Below are 25461 nucleotides of genomic sequence, written 5' to 3' on the forward strand. Positions count from 1 at the left end.
ACCTGTTAGCTCAGTATAGGAGGTACCATCATGCAGTAGCTCAGAGCAAATCTGGGTATTGCCGTGGGGATTCTTGATATAACTATAGAAGGCTTTGTGATTGTTTTTAGTGCCTGCCACAATTGTGCCTTCATAGTTGGCTTTAGAGGTTTTGATGAGGGATCTCAACTTTTTTTTGAGGCTAATAAGGGAGTTTTTCCAGTCCTGGGACTTCACCATTTTCTGCAACAGTCTCTTCCTTTTGTTGTAGAGTTTATTAATGGCAGGGGACCACCAGATTGGCTTCCTTCTTTTGGAGGAGAGCGTCTTGGTTCTGCTGGTTATGGCTAGTTCCGTGCATTTGTGTACGTGTTTGTACAGCTCATTGTTGTATGATTCAGCAGTCATGCAACTATTTTCCATAGGCATGGGTGCCGTGAAGTTAGTCACCTCTGTATTTAGGAGCCCAAAGTCAGCTTTGGAGAAGTTTTTCATGGTGATTACTTTTGTGGGGGTGTGGGCGAGATGAGGCTTTCTATGGTGATTAGTTTGTGGTCGGATCTAACCAGGGAGGAGCTGACTATTGGTGTAGAGCAACGGTTGCCCATGTTAGTAATAACCAGGTCAAGGATGCTGCTTCCTGTAGCAGGAGTAAGAATGAGCTGGTCCAGGGCATTGGAACTGATGAATTCCAGGAAGCATTGGACCAGTGTATTGGTGCATGAGTAGTTTTCCCAGTTGATGGAGGAGAAAGTTAAAGTCACCCGGTATGTGAGTGTTTGGTTGGACCATAATAGATTCCAGGATCCTTAGGAATGTGGATTGAGCATCTTGAGACATGGCTGGGGACCTGTAGCAGGCTACAACATGAATCACCGTCTTACCCAATGTTAGCTGTACCTGAAGTATCTCAGATGCATTATGCTGGGCTACCAGTCTGGAGGTGTGCATATCCTTTATGAATATGGAGACACTGCCACCTTTGGAGCTTTGGTCCTTGTTCTGGAGCCAAAAGGTGTGGAATGAGTTATACCCTAGTAGTGCAGGGGTGCTTTCTGCTGCTTTAAACCAGGTCTCCGTTACAGCACAAATGTTGATGTTCTCCATTTTGAGGAGTGCTTCGAGTGAGTGCAGCTTGAGATTTAGACTTCTAGCATTGAGCAGCATGACCCTCAAATTGCATTTATTTATAGCTGTTATCATGGTAGTTTGGTCTTTGGAACACCCCCTAAAAAGGCACTATAGGGGTGGCAAGAGCCTTACTCAGTACCCAAAAATCCAGGGGTGACAGATGCAGGTCATCTCTGGCAAAGCATCAAGGTCTGTCACTCATGTCATCCCAGGCAGACAGATACTGGCTCCCCTTAGAATGACACCAGAAACTTAGCCAATTGCTAAAGTCAATCATTTCTGCTTGTTCTGCAGTATCATTCTGGGTGATGGTAGGATGCTGCTGAGGGCTAGGGTCATACTTGCCTGGGGCACATAATCCGAGAGCACCACCATGACTCTTTTCATGTAGCCCAGAGAGGTGTGTCTCAGGTTATTCATACCCACATAGACAATGACAGAGTCATACTTGTACTTTTTGTGGAGTGGCCTGAGTGTGTGTATTATGTGTCGGATTCTGGCACCTGATAGATAACTGACTGTTAATTTCTCCTTATTCAACCTAGTGAGTGGGACGTCAGTGTGCCTCACTATTGTGTCACCTATGATTAGTGTATTTGGCAAGCTGTTTTGCCTTAGGGGCTTAGGTTGAGGGGCACACTGTGTAGGTGAACTATGTGTCTTGTGGGTTGTGCTGTGTTGGGATGGTCAAGTGTGTTTCTGCCTTGGAGGTCTCTGCTATTTGGGTAGATTTCTATTGAGAGCCTCTGCGAAGGTGGGTGTGTGGTTTGTGTTTTTATGTGAGAGCTGTGATGGGTGTTCTGGAGGGCTATGTGTTCCATGTGGTGTGGTGCAGGTGTTGACCTTCTCCTCTTGACCAGCTATTCTAGTCTTGGCTGGAGAGTGCATGGCTTCCAATTTGGAGATATAAGTGCATCTCTCACAAGTCTGAGTGTTGGGAGGTAAGAGGAGAGGGTTGTTTGTGTACATGAGGCAGTTGCTACACTGCCTCAGAATGCCCATGTTCAGCAGGTTAATAGGAGAAAGCACAGGGAACTGACCTTTAGACATACCAGGAGGGATGGTCTTCATAACTAAGTATTGGAGCTGTTTCCTTATAGGACATTTAGTGCTGATAGCACCTATATGTGCTACAATAATTACTACAAAAAGCCTGATGAAGTGCCTGGTGAATCAGCTTAATTAAAGTGAAAGAGAGGAGAGAACTAGCAAGATCTACGGGACAAATTGAAGAGCAGGCTTTCTGGCACCGGTAATGGTTTACCCCAGCTTAGCGGCGCTGCACGCAAACAAGTGCAAACCGGCACAAACATGGGCTCTTAAAGCAGTAAGTTGAAAGGGATAGAAATACTGCTGAAATGGCCAATAAACTACAATTTCAGAGCCAGAAACCACTCCTCTTGTGCTAGATAGGCTACTTAGTGCTTACCACTCCTACTGATAACTGGAAGGCTACCCTCTAACACAGAAAGGCCTGGGGAACTCAGAAACTTACAATGCAGTCCTGGATACAGCAAATCTGTATCTGGACTACTCTAGTAACAGAAAAGGCAGGAAACAAGCTTAGAACTTTTTTTGTAGAAAGAAACAGTTAAAACAGTAATAAAATCACTTTAAATGCAGTGCAAGCTAACACACTTGAGTCTGTAGCAATAATAAAGCAAATACAGTTAAAATAAAAGTAGTTAAATGAAAAAAAAAATGACTTAAAATCAAGGGCACAATGCAGTATAATCAGGAAGAACAAAATGGAGATACTTAAAATATCTCTTTCTCCTTTCTGTTGCTCTTGTATTCTGCAGGACACCAAAACTTGATCCGCAGAGCTTAAACAAGCACACACCCATGCAAACACGGCCTTTTAAAGCAGAAAGTTGAAAAGGATAGAAACACTGCCCAAACAGCCAATAAACTACAATTTCAGAGCCAGAAACCACTCCTTTTGTGAGAGATAGGCTACCTAGTGCTTACCACTCCCACTGATAAGCTGGAAGGCTACCCTTTAACACAAAAATGTCCGGGAAAGTCAGAAACATACAATACAGTCCTGGATACAGCAAATCTGTATCTGGACTTCTCTAGTAATAGGAAAGGTGGGCATAGCTCCCAACTGTCCCAAATTACTCGTTTTTTACCGAGTTTTGGGGTCCAAATAATGGGGTGCCACGATTCCCGAGTGGCTCCCCTTCATTTCCGATTTTTTTTTCTTTTCTTCGCTTTGTTTTTTTTTATTTTTCACTCTGTGAGCTGACATCATCGCATGCGATGATGTCAGCTCTGTCAGGGCTACCAGCCTATCAGAATAGAGCTCGTGCAGTGCGCGCACGTATTTCCGGCTCTGTTGTAAATGTTTTGTGAGCGGGAACAGAAAGTTAGAAGGCTCGCCTGCCCTGGCTGTTCGTGGAATCTATTAGAAGGCTCGCCTGGGTGTTTGTGGATGTGTTATCACTCACCAGAGTGGGAAAGGATTTATTTAAAAGGCTCTGGCTGGATGCATTATCGCTCGCTGTTTCTGGAGTTAGGATTTATTTAGAAGGCTCGCCTGGCTAGATTATCGCTCGCTGGCTGTTGTTTTCGCTCTTGGATGGATTTATTTTTAAGAAGTAAGGAACGTGAAATGGTAGTGTGTGTGTTTGTGTGCGTGTATGTGTGTGTGTGCATTAGAAACTGTAGCAAAGAGCAAATGTGTGGACCTGTGTGTGTGTTTGTGTGCGTGTATATGTGTGTGCATTAGACTCTGTAGCAAAGAGCAAGTATCGCTTTTTACAGCAGTTTCTGAAAGAAGTATCATTTTAAAGTATACTACTTAAGGGTTCTTTTCTTTTTGGATCCCATTGTCCCCAGATCTATGTTGAATGACATTTTTGGGGCTTTTTGGGAAGCCCACTATTTTTTTGTCCTCAAATCCTTTTGGATGACTGTCATCTGATTGATTGCATAGGGCAGCAACTGACACAGTTACTGATCTAATAGAAATGGTTTCCTTGATCTTCTGTGGAAGAGGTCAAAATGGGTTCCACTCTGAGCAGTTTGTGCTATAAAAGTTTCAGGGATCATCCTCTTCTTTTTTTTTTCTTTTGTCAACCTTTGAAGGACTACAGTGCTTTGTCAGTGTATAGAAAATATGACTGCTCCACTGGCACTTCATGGAGACCCTTGAGGGATTTCTAGAAAAAGTCAGTAGGTAATTTTGATAACAGATTCCCCAGAATTAAGTGCTATTCTCAGTTGCACAGAACCAGGAGTCCTGACAAGTATAGAGCTTATGTCTATACCTTGTGTAGTGCATAGTAGACATTCCCATCCAGATTGTAAAATTATTTATCAGACCAATTAAGTAGTTTAAGAATGTTAAGAGGAACATTGAAACATTTTGTCTGCCTCGAAAAGACAGCAGCTGCTTGTTTTAACATGTAACTAATGCATTCCACTGTGACCAGGTGCTAAAATCCTTTTTAATGCTCAAATAGCAGTTCATTTCCTTTCTTGTCATGACAGATATCTTCATTCATTTCATAGATTTGTACAGAACACATACTACATGTCTCATTAATTTATTTATGGGCTTAATAGGACTTATGCCCTAGACACTAAAGATAATCACAAGGCCTTCTTTAGTTATGTCAGGAACATGGGCGGAAACTCCCAGATATGCTCTGAATTGTTGCATAACAGTACAAAATATACCGAACCTACAGACATAGCCAACATCCTGGCAGACAGATTCAGCACAAACTTCTCCCCCCCTTTCCCCCCAAAGGAGCAAATGCCTATCCCAACTGAATGTAACCTCCCTGACATCACAGATGCACAGGTGAAAACTGCCCTCTCCAAAGCAAAAAACACAGCATCTATGGGACCGGACGGTGTCCCAGGCTGTGTCTTACACGAGCTCCAAGAAGAACTGAACCCTCACATTAAGTCACTGTTCAAACTTAGCCTTACTACAGGATATGTACCCAAAGAATGGTGTACAGCTACAGTGGTCCCACTCCACAAAGGTGGTGCCACAACGGACCCCGGAAACTATCGCCCCATAAGCCTGACTTGTCTGGTCTGTAAAGCTATGGAGCATATTATCATGGAACTCATAAACAAAGAAATTGGGAGCCTCCAAACACTGGACCCTACCCAATTCGGCTTTGTTAAGGGCAGATCTTGCCTCTTAAACCTAGTTGATTTCTTTGAAACAGTTACCAAAGCCATAGATGAGGGCAAGGTAGTCCACACAGCCTACCTGGACCTCGCAAAAACTTCAACGCAATACCCCACTCGGGCATCATAAATAAGCTTACCGGCTTAAATATCAACCCCTATATCACAAGATGGGTTGCAAACTGGCTCAGAGATAGAACCCACATGGTCAGAATCGCAGGTGCCATGTCCGAATCCAAACCAGTTACAAGTGGCGTCCCACAGGGCTCAGTTCTGGGACCTCTCTTGTTCAGTATATACTTCTCTGAGGTTCAGGCTAACTCGGGGGGATTATGGTTGACAAAGTTCGTAGATGACTGCAAACTGGGGGCCATAATCGAATCTCCAGCTGACACAAGCATCCTCCAAAAGGGGTCTCACAGAGACGGATGCTTGGTGCCAGAGCCACGGCCTCAAGCTAAATGCTAAAAAGTGCATAGTCATCCCCTTTGGGAAAAACAAGGTGCCCACAAATTACCACATAAGTGGTAATCCATTAAGTATGGAAGAAGTAATTAGAGATTTGGGGACCAACGTAGATAGTAATCTCTCCTTTGATAATCACGTTGCCAAAGTGGTTAGAAAGACCTTCTATATAGCCCACCTTATCACGAAATGGTTCACATCTAGATCAAGAGAGGTCATTGTGCCCCTCTACTTGTCACTCATCAGGCCCATAATTGAATACAATGCCCCTTACCCGACATCTGCAGCAACTGAAGAGACCCCAAAAGTACCTCACCAAGAGGATCATGGGCTACAAACAGATGTCCTATGCAGCTCGACTAAAGAAACTCCAGCTCTACTCAGTTGTTTACCACCTACTCAGAGGCAATCTATGCCTGATGTACAAAGCCATGTCAAACCCAGAATTAATGGACATGCTCCACCTGAAAAAATCCAAGTCCCTTAGAGCTACACACTCCAGGGACCTAAACCTCAGCACAAAAATAAATAGGACATGCTGGAGGGACAGATTCATTTCCCAGAGGCTCCCCTCACTCTGGAATAGAATCCCAATTCATGTTAGACATAGCCCCTCGCTGACCCTCTTCAAGCAAAATCTGGACGCGTGGATGGGAAATTGCAAATTCACCCCTGGGATCTCTTCTGTGTCCCTGCTAGACAGAGGCACAGTAAACTAATCTTAAAAGGGTACCTTCTGTGACCTACCTTACAGAGGCACAGTAGGCTAATCTAATAGGGAGGCGGAAACCAAATACACTCTGGCTAGGCTTATAAATGCCCTAGGGCAGATAGCCTAGTATCTACCTATGAACCTATGAATTTAGATGCTGTCTTAATAAACACTATTTGAGAAACCAAGATAGTTATATATCAATATCTATCTGGCTGTCTGTCTATCTAAATAGCTGTACATGTTTGTGAGTGCGTATGAATGTATTTTATTTTTGATTTTATTTGCAAATGAAATCATTTTGCTATCATTTTGTCATGTTGGACTTTATTTAGCTCATATTTAACCACTCAGGATCACATTTATAGGGCTCCTTTTATATTAAATTCTATATTGTTGCTGTTATGTTAATATTTATACTCTATCTGAATTTGCTATACTGCTTTACACTTGGTACAGATAAATGTGAGCACTTACTAAAATGTGCATTCCCATGAGTCATCATACAAGTATGTGATAAGCCAAATGTTTTTCCTTTCCATTTGTAGTTTGATTATACACTTAGTTGTAATATTAACAGTCTGTTTTGTGGCAGTCATTGACTTTTGAAATGGCTGTATTATTTATCAGTTAATAATTAGTTTCTGAGTAACCACTCAGACCTACAGACACATACCACACAAGAATTTGAAATACAAGCTATGAATTTATGAATGATCATAATTTAAACACTGAAACACATGAAACTAAACTGCAATAGAGAGAGAAGTTTTAATGCCAAGTCTATTTTCGTTGTGAGAGTGTTGCTTTGTTTAGCAGATGTTTATTGGTTGTGCATTGGGCTATAAAATGTAAAAATAAAATCCAAATAATCATTATATTAGTAAAGCAGTATGCACATTAGTGTTTATGGTAAATGGGGCGAAATACACAGGTAATGGGACATTGGAATGGCTGCAGGGGGACTCTGGTGCCATATTTTGCTTGTCTGTTCAGTATGCATTTGAAAGCTGGTGTCCCATAATTCCATTGGAGTGGGCGGGGTTACATAATTGTGTATGCAAATTTTATGTTAATCAGCATGCAGATTTGTACCTATTTTTCATGGGCCTTGTCCAGATTTTTGATGATTCCAGGCTGAGAGGTATGAAGGTGGGAAACAAGCTTAGAACTTTTTTTTGTTTTTATTTCAGAAAAAACAGTTACAACAATAATAAAATCACTTTAAATGCAGTGCAAGCTAACACACTTGAGTGTGTATCAATAATAAAGCAAATACAGTTAAAATAAAAGCAGTTAAATGAAAAAAAACTTAAAATCAAGTGTACAACACAGTATAATCAGGAAAAAACAAAATGGAGGTACTTATAGTCTCTCTTTCTCCATTCTGTTGCTCTTGTAGTCTGCAGGATGCCAAAACTGGATCTGCGGAGCTTAAACAAGCACAAACCTGTGCAAACACAAGCTTTTAAAGCAGGAAGTTGAAAAGGATAGAAAAACTGCCCAAACGGCCAATAAACTACAATTTCAGAGCCAGAAACCACTCCTCTTGTGGTAGATAGGCTACCTAGTGAGTACCACTCACACTGATAAGCTGAAAGGCTCCCCTCTAACACAGAAGGAGTTTATCTATTATGCCCAAGTGGGGAATAGTGTCAAAGGCTTTGGCCAGGTCAAAGTAGGCGGTGTGCACCATCTTACCCTCAACCATAATTTTGGTGACTGTCTTAAAGACGTCGACCAGATTTAACAGACATGACCTTCCCTTGACAAAGCCAAACTGTGTGGGGTCATGTGTTTGGAGGTTGCCAATGTCCCTGTTAACGAGGTCCATCATAATCCATTCCATGATCTTGCAGATCAGGCTAGTTAGTCTGATGGGTCTATAATTTATCGGATCAGTGGATGCTCCACCTTTGTGTAAAGGGATGACAGTGCTTGTCCTCCACTCAGCTGGGACAAAGCCAGTACTCAGGCTTTGGTTGAATAGGGTGCCTAATGGTGCTGCAAATTCATGCTGGATGCAGCCTGGGATGTTATTGGGTCCCATGGAGGTTGTATTTTTTGCCTTTGAGAGGGCAATGATGACCTGTTCCCTAGAGATAAGGGAAGAGTTATAACAAATTTGCTGTTCAATAAATTTATTTCACTCCCCTATCACCCCCAGATTCCCCCAGGAAATACCCTCTACCATTTCTCCCCTGACTATTACTAATGAGCAGGTCCGCACTGCACTATCCAGAACTAAAAACACTGCATCAGTGAATCCTGAAAATATCCCAGGATGCCTTCTAAATAGCCTGAAAGATGACCTCTCACTTCCACTAGAATCTGTATACAACCATAACCTTCATACATGATTCATCCCTGAGGAATGCAGGACTGGAATAGTCATCCCTCTACACAAAGGCAGACCATGCTACTGTCCCTTAAATGCAAACCCTTGGGAGGGAGGGACCTTAGATGCTCTGGCTTGCCACTTGGGTGACATCTAGTGGGAGCACTGGGTATTGTACCAGTGCAGCACAAGCCTCTAAGCACATGTTGCCATGTTGTATGTGCACACATCCAAAAAAGGTGTGTTTCTATGACAAGCATCAAGGGAGGGCTCCATTACAGAAAGGTAAACAACACTGCTGGACAGTCTCACTGCTGGACCAACAAGCTGGCCCACTTCTTAATCACAGACTCTCACTGTTGATAAATGAATGGTCCAGCTGGGCTAGCCAGGCTACCCAGGCAGGAATAAATGGGCTGTAGGTTTCTCACGTAGCCTAGGGCTAAATGACTCTCCCATATGGAATGAATAAGCTGACTGGCTGCAGGTAGAGGAGCCGTCAAACTGGTCTTGTGGAGTTAAAAATACATCACATTTGCCACTTGATATGCAGATGTCATTGGACATTAATGCAGAGATGCACAACAGCATGATCCAGACACAGTGTGCTGCCACACAGTCCTAAAGGAGATGGTAGGACTGTTACGTGGCCTTCATGGTGAAGGTCTCACAGCAGTTCTTAGTTTGCCTGTCAGTGATAGGGAAGGCATCAGTGGATATTTAGTAGTATTTTTGTGCTCACTAGCTATTTAACAATTACGTAGCACCACCGTAGGACAGGACATGTCTCTCAACCTTCCATGTCCACATTGTAAAACACTTCCATTCGAAATGTGGAACAAATGGCCAAAATGTGGAACACTTACTAACAAATTCCTAATAACGTCAACTAGGAAGCTCACAGGATAGTTAAAATGTGTTACTTTACACTTATAAACATTTATTTTGATGAATTAATAAGATTCAATATTATTTACACTGGATATCAGTTTAAAAAAATTCTTAACACTGAATGTGTGCCAGAATGTTTTAATGTGGAACAAGGAGGAATATGGACTTTTTAAGACTCAGAATGAGGAACATTCCTCTTAATGAGGTACACTTGAGAAGTATGAGACAGTTGACATGGCTTCTTGAACAAAAATGTTGTCGTAAGAACAGTGAAATCATTACTTCTGTATTATCTTGTCGCCCTCATTTTACATGTTCAGGCACATCCCCTGAACTTTGCATTGTAGGGTACCATTCTAGCAGCTTGGTCATTTATTTTGTTATTCAGCTACTGCAGACAACATTGCAGGAAGCTAACTCTTTTCTATGCTTCTCTAGGGTTATGGCAAGCCTCTTGAAAATGGCATTAACGCAGATAGCTGTGCTACAGAGAAGTTCATCTCGCAGATGGTAGCACTTTACAGCTTTGAGGGTTCACAACCAGAAGATCTCTCATTCCAGAAAGGAGACATCATCGTTATTCTTACAGAAGGTAAGATATCAATGGGCCTTTTGTAGAAAACAAAATGACACGGTGTGACATTAAACCTCTGTGCTGCGCTAACTGAAATAATTCTGCAAGGGGGACTATTTAAAATGTTGCTAGCTGGTGGTCAGCTATGATACCATGCAGTATTAGCATCAATGAAAATCATGTTTGGTCAGCGCTGGCAGTTCTGATCACCTCTCTACTCCCAAGATGTCTGTAGAAATTAAGATCATATCTGTAAAAAAATAAATTGTCAAACTAGTATCAGGTGCATTAAAAAGGTGGTGGAAAAAGAAGACATAACTATACTCCACAATCCATGGTATGCACTGATTTATGCCTTGTGGTGTGAATTGTTTAGATCTCAAAATGACATTGTCTAGGTTTTGCTCAGAGGTTCCATCTCTTCCTTCTGCCACTCATTCAATGCACAGAACTCTCCACACAACCCTTGTGCTTCTGCAAATAAAAAGGTTTACATGGACAAAGAGGTTTACATTCCAAGTTTCCTCAAGTCTGTTGTTCTAATCTCTAATCTCTTATGAAATCCGGAAACATCCATCATATCTTCTAAATGTAAACCTGGCAAACCTCCCAGTATAAAGGTAGTACAGTACATTTATGTGAGGATGTCACTGTTGTTGTTTGCCTTTCGGCTTTTTCCCGGTAAGGGGTCACCACAGCGGGACTCCGGTCTGCTAATGATTGGCAGTAGATTTTTTACGAAATGCAGAGGTGCCAGCTCGACACCCAACCTTCAACGAAGGCACAGCCATTTATGCACGCATGTCTTTCAAACGCTACCCAACCGCGGGGAGGACATGCAGACTCCACACAGAAGGCACTCCCAAGCCAAGCCGAGAATCGAACGGAAGAACCTCTTGCTGTGAGGTAACAACGCTATGGCCATACCACCACGGAACCCACTGTAACAGTACATAAATGACTTCAAATTCTTCATTTGGTAGTAAAAAACTAATGGTAATGTCCTTCTCACAGAGTGTGTCTGCCCTAAATTCCTTGTCACTGAATTTCACTCCTTGTCAGAAAACTGTCAGTTACAAACTTTATCAACTTAGTGACAGAAAACTGTACACTGTGTGCTGGAGAAAGGGAAATTGCATCAGTTTCTGAAGCTGTAACCTCTTAGCCATTAATTATGCATGATCTGTGGTATGAGCAAAATATCACTCTGCCCCCCCCCACACACACACACACACACACACACATGCACACAAACATCTGTAGGACACTATAACAGAGTGCACATCAGGTCAGCATGTGTCATCTCCCCTTTTGACTGGTAGTATATAGAAAATATTGCTCTTTCAAGAAAATGAAATATGTATGAATATTTATCAGGTTAATTTATTGGATGCCACAGCATATTTCAAAGCAGTAATACCAGTAAAATATGTCAGACTTTCTCTTCTAAGCATCTTTTTTCAAATTATGCCTTTAGATCCTCCAATTTGGCACCATACACTACATTTCAACTCAACAACTTTATTACAGACACCAACTGAAACACAGCACCTAGACACCATTACATAAAGTCCATGTAACTCAGCTGGTGTTTGGGTCTGTCCCTGCACAGGCTCCTCATATGTGAGGGACTAAGACACCATTACATAAAGCCTATGTAACTCAGCTGGTGTTTGGATCTGTGCATGCACAGGCTCCTCATATGTGAGACACCAAGACACCATTACATAAATCCTATGTAACTCAGCTGGTGTTTGGGTCTGTCCCTGAATGGGCTCCTCATATGTGAGGCACCAAGACACTATTACATAAAGCCTATGTAACTCAGCGTGTTTGGGTCTGTCCCTGCACAGGCTCCTCATATGAGAGGGACCAAGACACCATTACATAAAGCCCATGTAACTCAGCATATTTGGGTCTGTCCCTGCACAGGCCCATCATATGTAAGGCATGTGTGTGAGCCCTCCCATGTTAGGACTGCTCACAGTGCCACTATGCCACCAGACTATGCCAGGTGCATGTTGCCATCATCATCTGCCGCAGGTGACCTGCTGACATCAGGCATGAGGTGTCCCATTGTGATACCCCCCCCCCCACGAGTAAAACATGCAAAAGCATAAAGCAAGATACCTGTGTCAGCACTAAAATAAATGGCCACCACCACACACACTATAGCATTTATACTGGTAGATGATACAGTCTGTGGATACAGTATGAATAACTGCAACTTTCTTCTGTAGGGGGTTACAGTTGCTGACCAGAAGTTCCACGAGGACCGATGATCAGAAAACTCTTGCTGCATAAATCCTGACTCACACAGTGGACTGTACAACATGACAGTGTAACAGCTAATACTGTCTTTGTGCATCCCCAACAGATGCTCATCCAGTCATTATCAATTCAGCTCCCACATCCAGGCTACCACCCATGTATGAGGGTCTGCTCTCAGTCTGTAAAGAGGGACACTAGAAGCTCCTCCACATCTGTGAGATGCATCTGTGTTGGTGGTCCCCCTCTTATGGTGAACACGTCCTTGGCAATGTCTAATGCCTTGACCATGGCACGCAATATCATATAAGTTTCCCTTCACTACACTTTATTATAGACCTCTGTTATAGCCACCCACAGCATAAATGTCCTGTGCCACTACCTGCCACACAGAATAGTGGCTGGACCATCTGATGCCCTATGTAGCCCCCCAAACTTCAGCCCCCTTAAATTAAAAAGAAAATTCTTCTCTAAGCTAGATACCAAAAAGAAAGCTTCTCTGCATTCCTTTAACTGTAACAAGCAATTTGCTACAGTTACTGTCACACACTCAGCATTTCAATTGTGACCACAAATGCAGCACTGACATTCATTTATGAAGTTGCTGCATCATCTGGACTTCATAAATCAATACTGGTACTGCACTCTTACAACAAAAGAATCTGCCTATTGTGTCTCAGGAGAAACTGCCCCCTTCACCACATCTGGACTGAAAAGGCTTCTTCGCATTGATATTGGCAAGTATACATGTGTCATGTGTGGTAGGCCTTCAGTAAAACCTCAGTCTACTGGATGGTGAACTTTTCCAGCTATTGTCCATCTCATGGGTCCCAGGGAAAAAAAATCGCTGTTCCCTAACAAGAAAAAAAACCTTTAAACTAAAACTAAAGTGGGGGGCTTCACCCCTCACCCCACTCCCTGCTTAAATATACAAACTTCGAGATCGCACCACAGTGGAGGAAATAGCAAAGCCCCGAAAACGGCCCACTGATTTTTTTTCCCTGGGGAAAAAAATTGATGTGCCGTGGCTTCGCTATTGGACTTCTGGGTTCGATATTACATCGTTCGAACTTATACAAGTTGAATGATGTGATATAGACCCTATCTATCTATCTATCTATCTATCTATCTATCTATCTATCTATCTATCTAGCTATCTATCACTCTATCTCCCTATCTCTTTGTTGACTGACAAACTTTATCAACTTAGTGACAGAAAACTGTACACTGTGTGCTGGAGAAAGGGAAATTGCATCAGTTTCTGAAGCTGTAACCTCCTAGCCATTAATTATGCATGATCTGTGGTATGAGAAAAATATCACTCTGCCCCCCCCACACACACACACACACACACACACATGCACACAAACATCTGTAGGACACTATAACAGAGTGCACATCAGGTCAGCATGTGTCATCTCCCCTTTTGACTGGTAGTATATAGAAAATATTGCTCTTTCAAGAAAATGAAATATGTATGAATATTTATCAGGTTAATTTATTGGATGCCACAGCATATTTCAAAGCAGTAATACCAGTAAAATATGTCAGACTTTCTCTTCTAAGCATCTTTTTTCAAATTATGCCTTTAGATCCTCCGATTTGGCACCCTACACTACATTTCAACTCAACAACTTTATTACAGACACCAACTGAAACACAGCACCTAGACACCATTACATAAAGCCCATGTAACTCAGCTGGTGTTTGGGTCTGTCCCTGCACAGGCTCCTCATATGTGAGGGACCAAGACACCATTACATAAAGCCTATGTAACTCAGCTGGTGTTTGGATCTGTCCATGCACAGGCCCCTCATATGTGAGACACCAAGACACCATTACATAAATCCTATGTAACTCAGCTGGTGTTTGGGTCTGTCCCTGCATGGGCTCCTCATATGTGAGGCACCAAGACACCATTACATAAAGCCCATGTAACTCAGCGTGTTTGGGTCTGTCCCTGCACAGGCTCCTCATATGAGAGGGACCAAGACACCATTACATAAAGCCCATGTAACTCAGCATGTTTGGGTCTGTCCCTGCACAGGCCCATCATATGTAAGGCATGTGTGTGAGCCCTCCCATGTTAGAACTGCTCACAGTGCCACTATGCCACCAGACTATGCCAGGTGCATGTTGCCATCATCATCTGCCGCAGGTGACCTGCTGACATCAGGCATGAGGTGTCCCATTGTGATACCCCCCCCACGAGTAAAACATGCAAAAGCATAAAAACAAGATACCTGTGTCAGCACTAAAATAAATGGCCACCACCACACACACTATAGCATTTATACTGGTAGATGATACAGTCTGTGGATACAGTATGAATAACTGCAACTTTCTTCTGCAGGGGGTTACAGTTGCTGACCAGAAGTTCCACGAGGACCGATAATCAGAAAACTCTTGCTGCATAAATCCTGACTCACACAGTGGACTGTACAACATGACAGTGTAACAGCTAATACTGTCTTTGTGCATCCCCAACAGATGCTCATCCAGTCATTATCAATTCAGCTCCCACATCCAGGCTACCACCCATGTATGAGGGTCTGCTCTCAGTCTGTAAAGAGGGACACTAGAAGCTCCTCCACATCTGTGAGATGCATCTGTGTTGGTGGTCCCCCTCTTATGGTGAACACGTCCTTGGCAATGTCTAATGCCTTGACCATGGCACGCAATATCATATCAGTTTCCCTTCACTACACTTTATTATAGACCTCTGTTACAGCCACCCACAGCATAAATGTCCTGTGCCACTCCCTGCCACACACAATAGTGGCTGGGCCATCTGATGCCCTATGTAGCCCCCCAAACTCCAGCCCCCCTTCAATTAAAAAGAAAATTCTTCTCTAAGCTAGATACCAAAAAGAAAGCTTCTCTGCATTCCTTTAACTGTAACAAGCAATTTGCTACAGTTACTGTCACACAGTCAGCATTTCAGTTGTGACCACAAATGCAGCACTGACATTCATTTATGAAGTTGCTGCATCATCTGGACTTCATAAATCAATACTGGTACTGCACTCTTACAACAAAAGAATCTGCCTATTGTGTCTCAGGAGAAACTGCCCCCTTCACCACATCTGGACTGAAAAGGCTTCTTCACATTGATATTGGCAAGTATACATGTGTCATGTGTGGTAGGCCTTCAGTAAAACCTCAGTCTACTGGATGGTGAACTTTTCCAGCTATTGTCCATCTTATGGGCCCATGATAAAAAGTCTACACCTGTGTGTTACACATGCCAGTCAGATTGTGTGTATGTGTGTGTGTGTGTGTGTGTGTGTGTGTGTGTGTGTGTGTGTGTGTGTGTGTGTGTGTGTGTGTGTGCGCATGTGTGCGTGTGTGCGTGTGTGCGTGTGTGTGTGTGTGTATGTGTGTGCTTGCACATTGCTGTGTGTTAATTACCCATATGAGTATATGCTGTCCCAACCAAAAATGATACTCACTTATCAGCCCCCTGATGTGCTCTGAAATCTTTTGTTATACAAATTGTGGGTTCTATTCCCACACAAGGTATTTGTATTTATTTTCCATTACTGACACTGCTGTAGAGCATAATGGAGGGATGCTGTACTCCTGTGTTTGCTTTCCTCAGATGAGATATTAAACCAAGGCCCCCATATGTTTGAATTAGTGGTAGCACTGTGTGACATAAAAGAATCCCATGGCACTTAATGAAAACCGTACAGCAGTTTTACTGAACATAACACATTAATTACATTCTGTTTACAACCCTCATACCACAATCATTTTTCTAATCTATTCATTATAAATTCAGCACTGCACATTTCATTAAATACTAATTAGTTTCACATGCAGTATCACAAATTCCAAACTGCTCCTATTAATATTTTTCCATTGTTTCGTATCTCTCTCTCTTTGGGCGTATTCCCAAAATTTCTGTAAACAATATGTCCAGATTTATTTTTTGAAATCACACATAAGGATACTTTTTTGCAAAATTTGACCACACGTCTTTAAGCCTTTCACACAACATGGTTGCTCAAACGTCTCTACCTCCGCTCAAATATTATATAATCTTTTTTGTTTTGTTGTTTATATTTCATCTCACCTTTCACTGGAAATTTCTTCAGCATTAATCTCCACAAGAATGCCATTATTTTGTCCACCCCTCAAATATCGGTTGCGTTCCCGTCATTGCTTTTCTTTCACGCTCCCAGTTTGCCACGGCTTAAGATAATGAAATGTATTTCTAATGTTTTCATGTCATCATCTCTTATTTACAGTAAACACTCCCCATTGAATTTTCCATAAAATCATCTTGTAAAATATTCCTTTATCTCCACATTATCACAGTACTGTATCCTTTATCTTCCATATATTTTCAGTTTTTTCAGTACCAGTTTCCTATGCCCCACTCCTCTTTCTCCACTCCCGTTTTCTTTTCTACCCAGAATGCATTCAATGATGCTAAACGCACTGTGGGATATAACCCTTCCTTTAGTATGCCTGACTGTCACTGGTCTTCTCTCACAATACCCTTATTCAAATAGGATGTAACTAACCTTCGCAATTAAAAATAGATACACATTCCAACATTCTGCTTTCCACACTCTCAAGTAACCTATAAATTTATCAAAGAACCCTAATATACTTAAAATGCATGAATATATTAAAATTAAATGTCTTCCTGAAGGACAACTAAAAAGTCCTCCACATATCATTTCCTTTGCTTCTATATCACTTCTTTCAACCCAAAAGTAATTCATAAAAAATAACTCTCTTGTAAAATAAATCCCTCTGGTTTTTAATGTATCACAACTCTCTTCTACAATAATTCCTATCAGTTCTTGTTCTGTCATAGAAACCTTTACTTTTGATCAGTTTCAACCCCTCTCTCTGTAATGCAGTTTCTACTTCATCTAATATTGCTCTTTTCCATATTTTATCTCTTGCAATTATTACAAGTTCGTCTACACAGTTCAATAGCACTCGGACTGTAAGCCTCTCTCTTGTTTGCCACTGAATATTTGTTGCTGATTCTTTACAATTTTCAGTCATTGCATTCATGCTAACATAAATAAGCAGCCACACTTAGGGCAACTCTGTTTCACCCCTGCTCTTCTCTTTCCCACCCATTTATTTATTCCATGTTCTTTCATTGATCAACCTAAACAGCAAAACACCATTATTAACTTTTCCCCTATTCTGATGTTTCCAAATCTTCCACAATACTCTCTGATTAACGTTATCACACAATTTAGCCACATCACAAATTACAACATAAGTTCGATTTTCTCTCTCGGTCTACTGTTTCTTTAATCCAAAATAACACATTTTAGTGTCTATCCTTCTACATCCTCAAACTCCTAAATTTATAATATTTCAATATTTTACTAATATGTGTTTGTACTTTTCTCATAAATATGTTATAATCAGTACTGCCCAGCACTATACGTCTCCAAATGTGTATGTCATGCATCTGCTTTTTTAAAAATAAATGTTATAACCCCTCACATATTTCATCATCATCATAATATCACCCCCCCCCTTTTCCTTTTTTCTACATGGGTAAAGGTGTCATGTCAACTGTCACCATCGCTCATGACTCAGTATGCCTGACTGTCACTGGTCTTCTCTCACACAATCCAGCCATCTCTTGGCTGGGTGTCCATGTTTCCTCTTGGCTTCTTCGTGTCTCTCCCAAATCTTCTTCAACATATTGTTTTCTGCTTTCCTGCTCATGTGCACAAACCATAATAATCTGTTCTTCTTTACCATCTCTGCAGTTGGGGCTACTTTGGATTTTGCCTGATATCCTCATGCCTTCATTTGTCTCACAGTGTGCATCTTATCACACATCTCAGGCACTTCAGCTCCACCACCTCAAGCTTCCTTAACTGCTCTGCCTTCACTTCCAAGGTTTCGGTACTGCTTGTACCACTGTTTTATACACCTTTCTTTTCAGCTCCCTTCTCATTCTTCTGTTACACATGAATCCTGACCCTCTGTGGCAGTTATTTATCTACCTACCTACTTATCTATCTATCTATCTATCTATCTATCTATCTATCTATCTATCTATCTATCTATCTATTTATCTATCTATCTATCTGTCTATCTATCACTCTATCTCCCTATCTCTTTGTTGACTGATTTAGTTCCACTAAGCTAGTAGCCTCTTTTCAGGAGAGAGCCAAGGTAGCATTTATACTACCAGGGAAATTTGACCAGGCCTTCTGCACCAAAGCTAAGTGTGTTACTTGTTGAGCCACAGACACTATTAAACTGCTATACTTCTGATTCTGATTCTAGCTCTGATCTGCTCATTCTGACATCCCTTCTCCTCAGAGCCAGTGCTTGCATTTTGGAGACCCCCAGCAAGTTTCAAGCTGGGGGCCCTACTCACAAGAATATAAAGTGTGACTATGTTGCCATCATGCCCCCTTCCCTGTCAAGCTCATCCAGCACCATTTAACCATCACTGTATAGTGTTACTACACTCAGACCATTAAAAACACTTGGAAGTGCCAAGGTACACACACTAACTGGCATTTAGTACCAGTGTTACATTATAACAAGCCCCTGTACCACAGCAAGATAGCCACTCACAGAGGTACACACACACACTGACTGGCATTTAGTACCAATGTTACATTATAACAAGCCCCTGTACCACAGCAAGATAGCCACTCACAGAGGTACACACACACACTGACTGGCATTTAGTACCAATGTTACATTATGACAAACCCCTGTACCACAGCAAGGTAGCCACTCAGAGGTACATGCACACACTGACTGGCATTTAGTACCAATGTTGTTACATTACAACAAGATTCTGTACCGCATCAAGGTAGCTAGTCCCACAGAGGTACACAAAGACACCCACACTGACTCCCACAGACAGGACATAGATACACAAGACAAAGACTGTACTACAGCAAGACTGAATACAGGCACCCACACAGAGTCCCTCACACAGGACAGACACACACAAGACAGACAGCTACACAGATTCTCACACACAGGACATAGATATCCACGCACGATGAAGACAGTCCTACAGCAAGACTGAATATCAACACCCACACAGATTTCCACATACAGGACAGAAACTCACACAAGATAAAGACAGCATTATAGCAAGACTGAACAAACTCCCAAATCCCTCACTCAGGACAGAGAGACACAAAACCAAGACAAAACTACAGTGAGACTGAACAGAGACTCCCACAAGATGAAGGCAGCACTACCGCAGCAGAGAATTGAGACAGCCACACAGACTTCCAGATAAGAAGATGACAGCACTATAGCAAGACTGAAAAACAGAACCTTTTGATAAACTGACCCCATCACGCAAACCAAAGGCAGCTACTGATATGCATAACAGTCACACTGAAGAGGCACACAAGACAGCCATGGGGCAGACATAGAGAGGACTACAGACACACAAGACATGCATGAGAAAGCCATGGGGATTACTAACGCTGAGGTATAGTTTTAAACATTGCTATAATAAATCTGGATGAAGCAAAAATACCACAAGACAAAGGAATTACATTAGGGATTTAAAATATTGGGCTTATGAACTAATAATAATGCTTGAATAAGATTTTCTGGTAGCATGCATTGTGTGACCCCACATTTTTGATGAACAGAACAAAACTACCAAACATCTGAATATTGTGTAACATTCTCATAGCCCTTACCAACCTCCTAACCTCACAGCATAATTCCAATGCTGAAAATAACCGCAGAACAAAGTGCCTATGTCTCTTATGGACAGGGGCAATCTATAAGATACTCAAGGCATAGACACAAATCCATGCCATCTTCTTGCTCCTAGGGGCCATATATTGGATAAAATCAGGTTATATTGCTAGGCTTGTAAGGGCCCTTAAGCAGTTAGCCTAGTAATGTCCTATGAACCTATGCTATACTTTGGAAATACAATACTTTCTGCCCAGGAAAAAGCCATCCATTACCATATCCACAAGTCACAGTCAATTTACTTGTTTATTCATTCACAGATTACCTACTTAACCCAAGGCAGGGGCGTCAACAAGCCAGAATCTATCCTAATACTCACTGGGCACAAGACAGAGTAACTAATCCTGAATGAAGACCCAATCTACTACAGGACACATGCATCTATGGGCTATTCAGAGAAATACCAATTCATACATGGCATGTCATTGAGTTATAAAAGAAACCAGAGCACCCATTAAAAAAAAAACACATGAAAACTAAGCACTGGGAGACAGAAATATTAATCACTGTACTCTGCTGCTTAAACAGTTTTATTTCAGGGTTTTATCAACAATAGTAGTTAACATTCACAATTCTTTATCACAGAGAACTGGACTTTGTTTGCAGCACTTGTCAAACCCTTGCACTGCAACCCAGTTCTAAGAATGTTTCAAGATGATACATTACAGTACAGCAGAATTCTGTCCCACTAACCACTGGCCAGCATGTAACTTAACCCCCCCCCACACACACACACACACACACACACACACACTCACATTACTGAAGAGTCACAAAATGTCATCTTATGAGTATACTGTTACTGGTACAGGCCATAAGACAACAGAGTCTTTCTGAGGCCTGTCACTGCATGCCATATCAGCAGCCTCGGTTAAGATTTAAACAAGGAAAAAGAAGGTGGTAACCGTTTCTTGTATGCTTATCAATTTGAAATGTTAAAGGGGGCCACGGGTAATTGCAGCCGTTGTGTGTGTGCATATTGTCTAGCTAGAGAAAAAGAGCTTGAGAAACAGAAAAGAAAAAAGGCTGGTACACACTGCCTACAAAGACTGCACTGATGCATGCATATGCAGCTGAAGAAATGCCTTACCCCAATCTCGCTCACGCAGAACAGTAACAGACACAATAAATCCAGAATAGCATACTGCTAAAAGATTACTCCTATAGTGATCAGTGGCATAAAGTTACTGTAAATAACACAAAAGACTGCTCATAAAATGCCACATGGCAATTTATCCAGGTACCTAGAAGTACACCTGGCAACATTACATTTCTTGTTGCAGCAGAAATTTTACAATAGTATCAAGAAATTGATACATTTATAGGTTTCTCTGTTGAAACTGCAACAGTATCATTCTCTTAATGATATACTACTGTTTGGATGAATTTATACATACTGAATTGGTGAAGCCCCAAACTGCTCAAGTGTGTGTGTGTTTCTATAATAGACTAGACTGGCATTCTGTATATTCAGAATTGGGGTTCTGCCCTACGTCTGCTACTTGCCAGGATAAGATCAAACACCTCCCTGATCCTCAACATGATAAAGCAAGTATCAGAAAAGTGAATGAATTTAGTCAATTAATAACATGGATGTTAAGGACTGCCACAATTCCCAGTTAAAAGGATCCTAAGTGAAACCACAGGAACAAGGGATAATCTGGCTGCCATTGTCTCACTTTCACTTTTCAAACAATAGCTTGCATTTTTGCAAATTTCTTATCCATAGAGCTCTAATTTTCCCTTGTATGTAGGCAAATCCAGGAAGAACTGGAAAATAAAGCATAGATACTTCTTCTTCGTCTTTCGGCTTTTCCCGGTTAGGGGTCGCCACAGCGGATCACTTGTCCGCTCATGATTGGCAGTGGAGTTTTACAGTGTCGAGTTGCCAGCCCGGCGCCCAACCTTCCACGGAAGGCACACACACACACACACACCTAGGGCCAATTTGGAGTGTCCAATCCACCTACAGCATGTCTTTGGGATGTGGGAGGAAACCGGAGCACCCAGAGGAAACCCACGCGACCACAGGGAGGACATGCAGACTCCGCACAGAAGGCACCCCAGCTGAGGATCGAACCGGAGAACCTCTTGCTGTGAGGTGACAATGCTAACCACTGCATCACCGTGGCCACCAAAAATAAAGCACAGATACTAATTTGTCTAAATTTGGTAAAATAATGTTTAAACAACTGTTACTAAGTTGTAATGCAAGTACTGCAATACTACAACTTATTGAAATAACGCAATAAAGCATGAAAGAATGTTTAAAGATCCTCAAAACAGGATTAATTCCACAAGCAGGCTGCTATCCTCATTGCCACATTCCCTTTAGGTCAGCTCCTTGCTTGTTGAACAAGTGCACAATCTCTCTCTCTGTCTGTGTTTATGCACATGCATGTCTTATTAGAAATGGTAGGACATCAAGTCCTGTTTATTGTGTTTCTGATTGATATGTACAAACAAGCATGTATGTGAGTGCTTAGGTCTGGTGAGTATAGACTAGAGTGTCTAGCTTCACGCATGTATTCATTTATTAAAGTGGTTGTGGGTTATGCTGTGGCTGCTTATGATATGTGTCTTTACGTGTTTCCTTTGTGCGCATGTATCTACATATGCAAGTATATGAGACAGACTGATTTTTTGAGGATTTGGCTGGTATGTGAGCTGATCAGCAGTTTTCTGAGAATGTGAAAAACCAACTTACTTCACTGGCTGGCTGCTGCAGACAATAAGGAAACTAGAGATTACATCCCTGGCTGCTGTAGCCAATCAGGTCCCTTGCTTTACTGAAGTGGACCTGACTGAGTGCAGTTTACAGGCAGCAGTTAAAAAAAAAAAAAAAACAGAATTGTGCAGTGACATTACACAGCAGTGTGAATACATATCAGGTACTAAACAAGGAGCTGAGGAGGTGGAGAAATCCACAGCTGCTTCATGTGGGGGCCCTCATGTGTGGGAAGATAACTGGGGGCTCCCTGCGACCATGGGTTCACTTGGTGCCTAACACAGGCTATGCTTCTCCTCAATCATCACACCTTGACAAATGAAGCCCTTAATTTGTTCCATTTTCCCTTCTATCCTAATTTTCAGCTTCTCCTAAATTCCCCCATTTGCTGCCACAGCTGTCCTGTCTGTATTCAGGTTCATTCCAAGTGCTTTCAGTTTTGCATTCAATTCCTCTATCATTTGTTGAAGTTCCTGTTTGCAGTCAGCTTGTAATGTCACATCATCTGCATTCGTTAGCTTTGTAGATCTGTCCCCTCTGACTTGTTTGCTAATATAGTCCATAACTTCAATGAACAACAGTGGAGTCACAGCTGAACCATGATGAACCTTTCTCCAGTTGAAAAGCCCACTGACAGCCTAAACACTATTCATACTTGTATCAGTGAGACCTTGTACATTACCTGCACTAATTCTCACAGAAATACCCACATCAGCTTTGTTTGAATCTTGTCATATGCTTTCTCCAAGTGTAGGAATGCCCAGTTGGACACTTTCCTCATCTGTATCTTCTTCTCCACTATCAGTCTCACTGCAAACTTTGGGTCACTTGTATTGCATCCTGCTCGAAATCCAAACTACTCACCTCCCATCTTGCTTTCAACACTGTCTTCAGAAAATTCATGTAGTATGGCAGGAGTTTGATACCTCTATAGCACCACAGTTGTGAATATCCCCTTTGTTCTTGTACACTGGCACTAGAATGCATATTGTTCAGTTATCTGGGATACTTTCTTTCTATACTGCCATGGAGTACCATCAGGAGCCATTTCTCCCGTAATTCACCCAACATCTTGATCATATCTTCTGCGACCTCAACTGAGCCTGCTGTTTTCCCTGACTTAATTTTCCTAAGTGCTGTTCTGACTTCTTCTAGGGTGGGTTCCTCTTCTTTCATTGTAGGTTGTGTCTGGAGTAGTACAGCTTCTTTGAAGTTCTCTTCATTCAGAAGCTGCTGGAAGTACTCCTTCCATTTGCTTTTGATATCTTGTGGACTGGTGAATAGGTTGTTGCCTGCATCCCTTATGAAGGGTATCTGATGACTGTCTTTTTTTATCTTTCTGTCTTTGGCTTGCAGCCTGATAAGAGTTTTTATACCATCTGCTGAGTCACTTTCCAGAAGCTGGTAGAGTGTGTCTGACACCTTGTTCTTTGCTATTGTAACTGCTCTCTTAGCCTCTTTGTTAGCCATCCAGTATTCCTTCTTAGTGTGATCCAACTTTCCTATCTCCAACTTTTTCCTGCACTCCTTTCTGTTGATGACTTCCAGGATCTCTGCATTCCACCACCTGCTTTTCTTATATACCTTATTTCCATACCTGGCTCGGCCACATATCTGTTCTACAGTCCTCACACATGTTGAGATGCTGCCATTTTTGTTCAACTCGATATATTTCCTTTTCTTTCTGAGGTGCTAGAGTCCTGGGTATTTCCTTGAAATCTTATGCTTTTTGTCCAGTCAAATTCCAGGTCTTCAGCTTAGTCTCAGTTGACCTTAGAACCTTTTCTGACCACTGCTTACAGCTGATTCTAGCAACAGTGGTTTACGCTGTGAGCCGACTGTTTCACTGGGGATGATTTTACAATCACTGATTCTACCCCAATGCCCCTTCTTTACTAGGAGGAAGTCTAGCTGAGTTGTATGTTGGTCATTCTTGTATGTCATCTTGTGACTTAACTTTGTGCTGGCCACCAGAAAGCCATTTTCCAGACAGAAGTCTAGAATGTCCACTCCTTCTTTATTCCTGTTGCCCTACCTATTTGGACCCAGGCATTCCTCATATCTTGTTTTGTCTGTCTTAATATATGCACTCTGGTCCTCCATTATCCACATAAACTCATGCTATCCTGATTTATCTAGTAGGTCCTGTAACTGCTGCCTGAATATACTGTTGTCCTCACTGTCACAACCCTGCTGTGGGTCATAGGCTGAGATTATGAATACTGCCCTGTCCTAACACTGCAGTCTGATTGTCATGAGTCTGTCACTACTTCTGATGACATCTCTCATTGTCTTTTGAAGCCTCTCTCTCACCACAGTTCCCACACCATTTCTATTTTATCCTTCCCCTGAGTAGTAGACACTAGATCCAAATTCAGAGTGCCTTCCATCTTGAATCCTAGATACAGAAGATGTCTAGCCTCCTCCTTTTAATCATGTCATCCACTTCCAAGCTGCATCCTGTCAGCAAACCTGCACTG

General features: G+C 41.9%; 2 protein-coding genes across 3 annotated transcripts in view; one reads left to right on the forward strand and one right to left on the reverse strand.

Annotated features, from left to right (window-relative positions):
- Positions 1-25461, reverse strand: part of LOC122813140 (nmrA-like family domain-containing protein 1) — a 918981-nt gene that overhangs the window by 759987 nt on the left and 133533 nt on the right. The window lies entirely within an intron of this gene.
- NCF2 (neutrophil cytosolic factor 2) overlaps positions 1-25461 on the forward strand; it is a 612590-nt gene that overhangs the window by 569453 nt on the left and 17676 nt on the right. Inside the window, exon 14 of the mRNA XM_044085286.1 lies at positions 10110-10263. Coding sequence (XP_043941221.1) covers positions 10110-10263 — 154 coding nt within the window. The remainder of the gene's footprint in view (positions 1-10109; positions 10264-25461) is intronic.

The sequence above is a fragment of the Protopterus annectens genome, chromosome 10.part0 (genome assembly GCF_019279795.1).
Source record: "Protopterus annectens isolate FY-2018-M chromosome 10.part0, PAN1.0, whole genome shotgun sequence".
In the NCBI taxonomy this organism is placed as follows: domain Eukaryota; kingdom Metazoa; phylum Chordata; order Ceratodontiformes; family Protopteridae; genus Protopterus; species Protopterus annectens.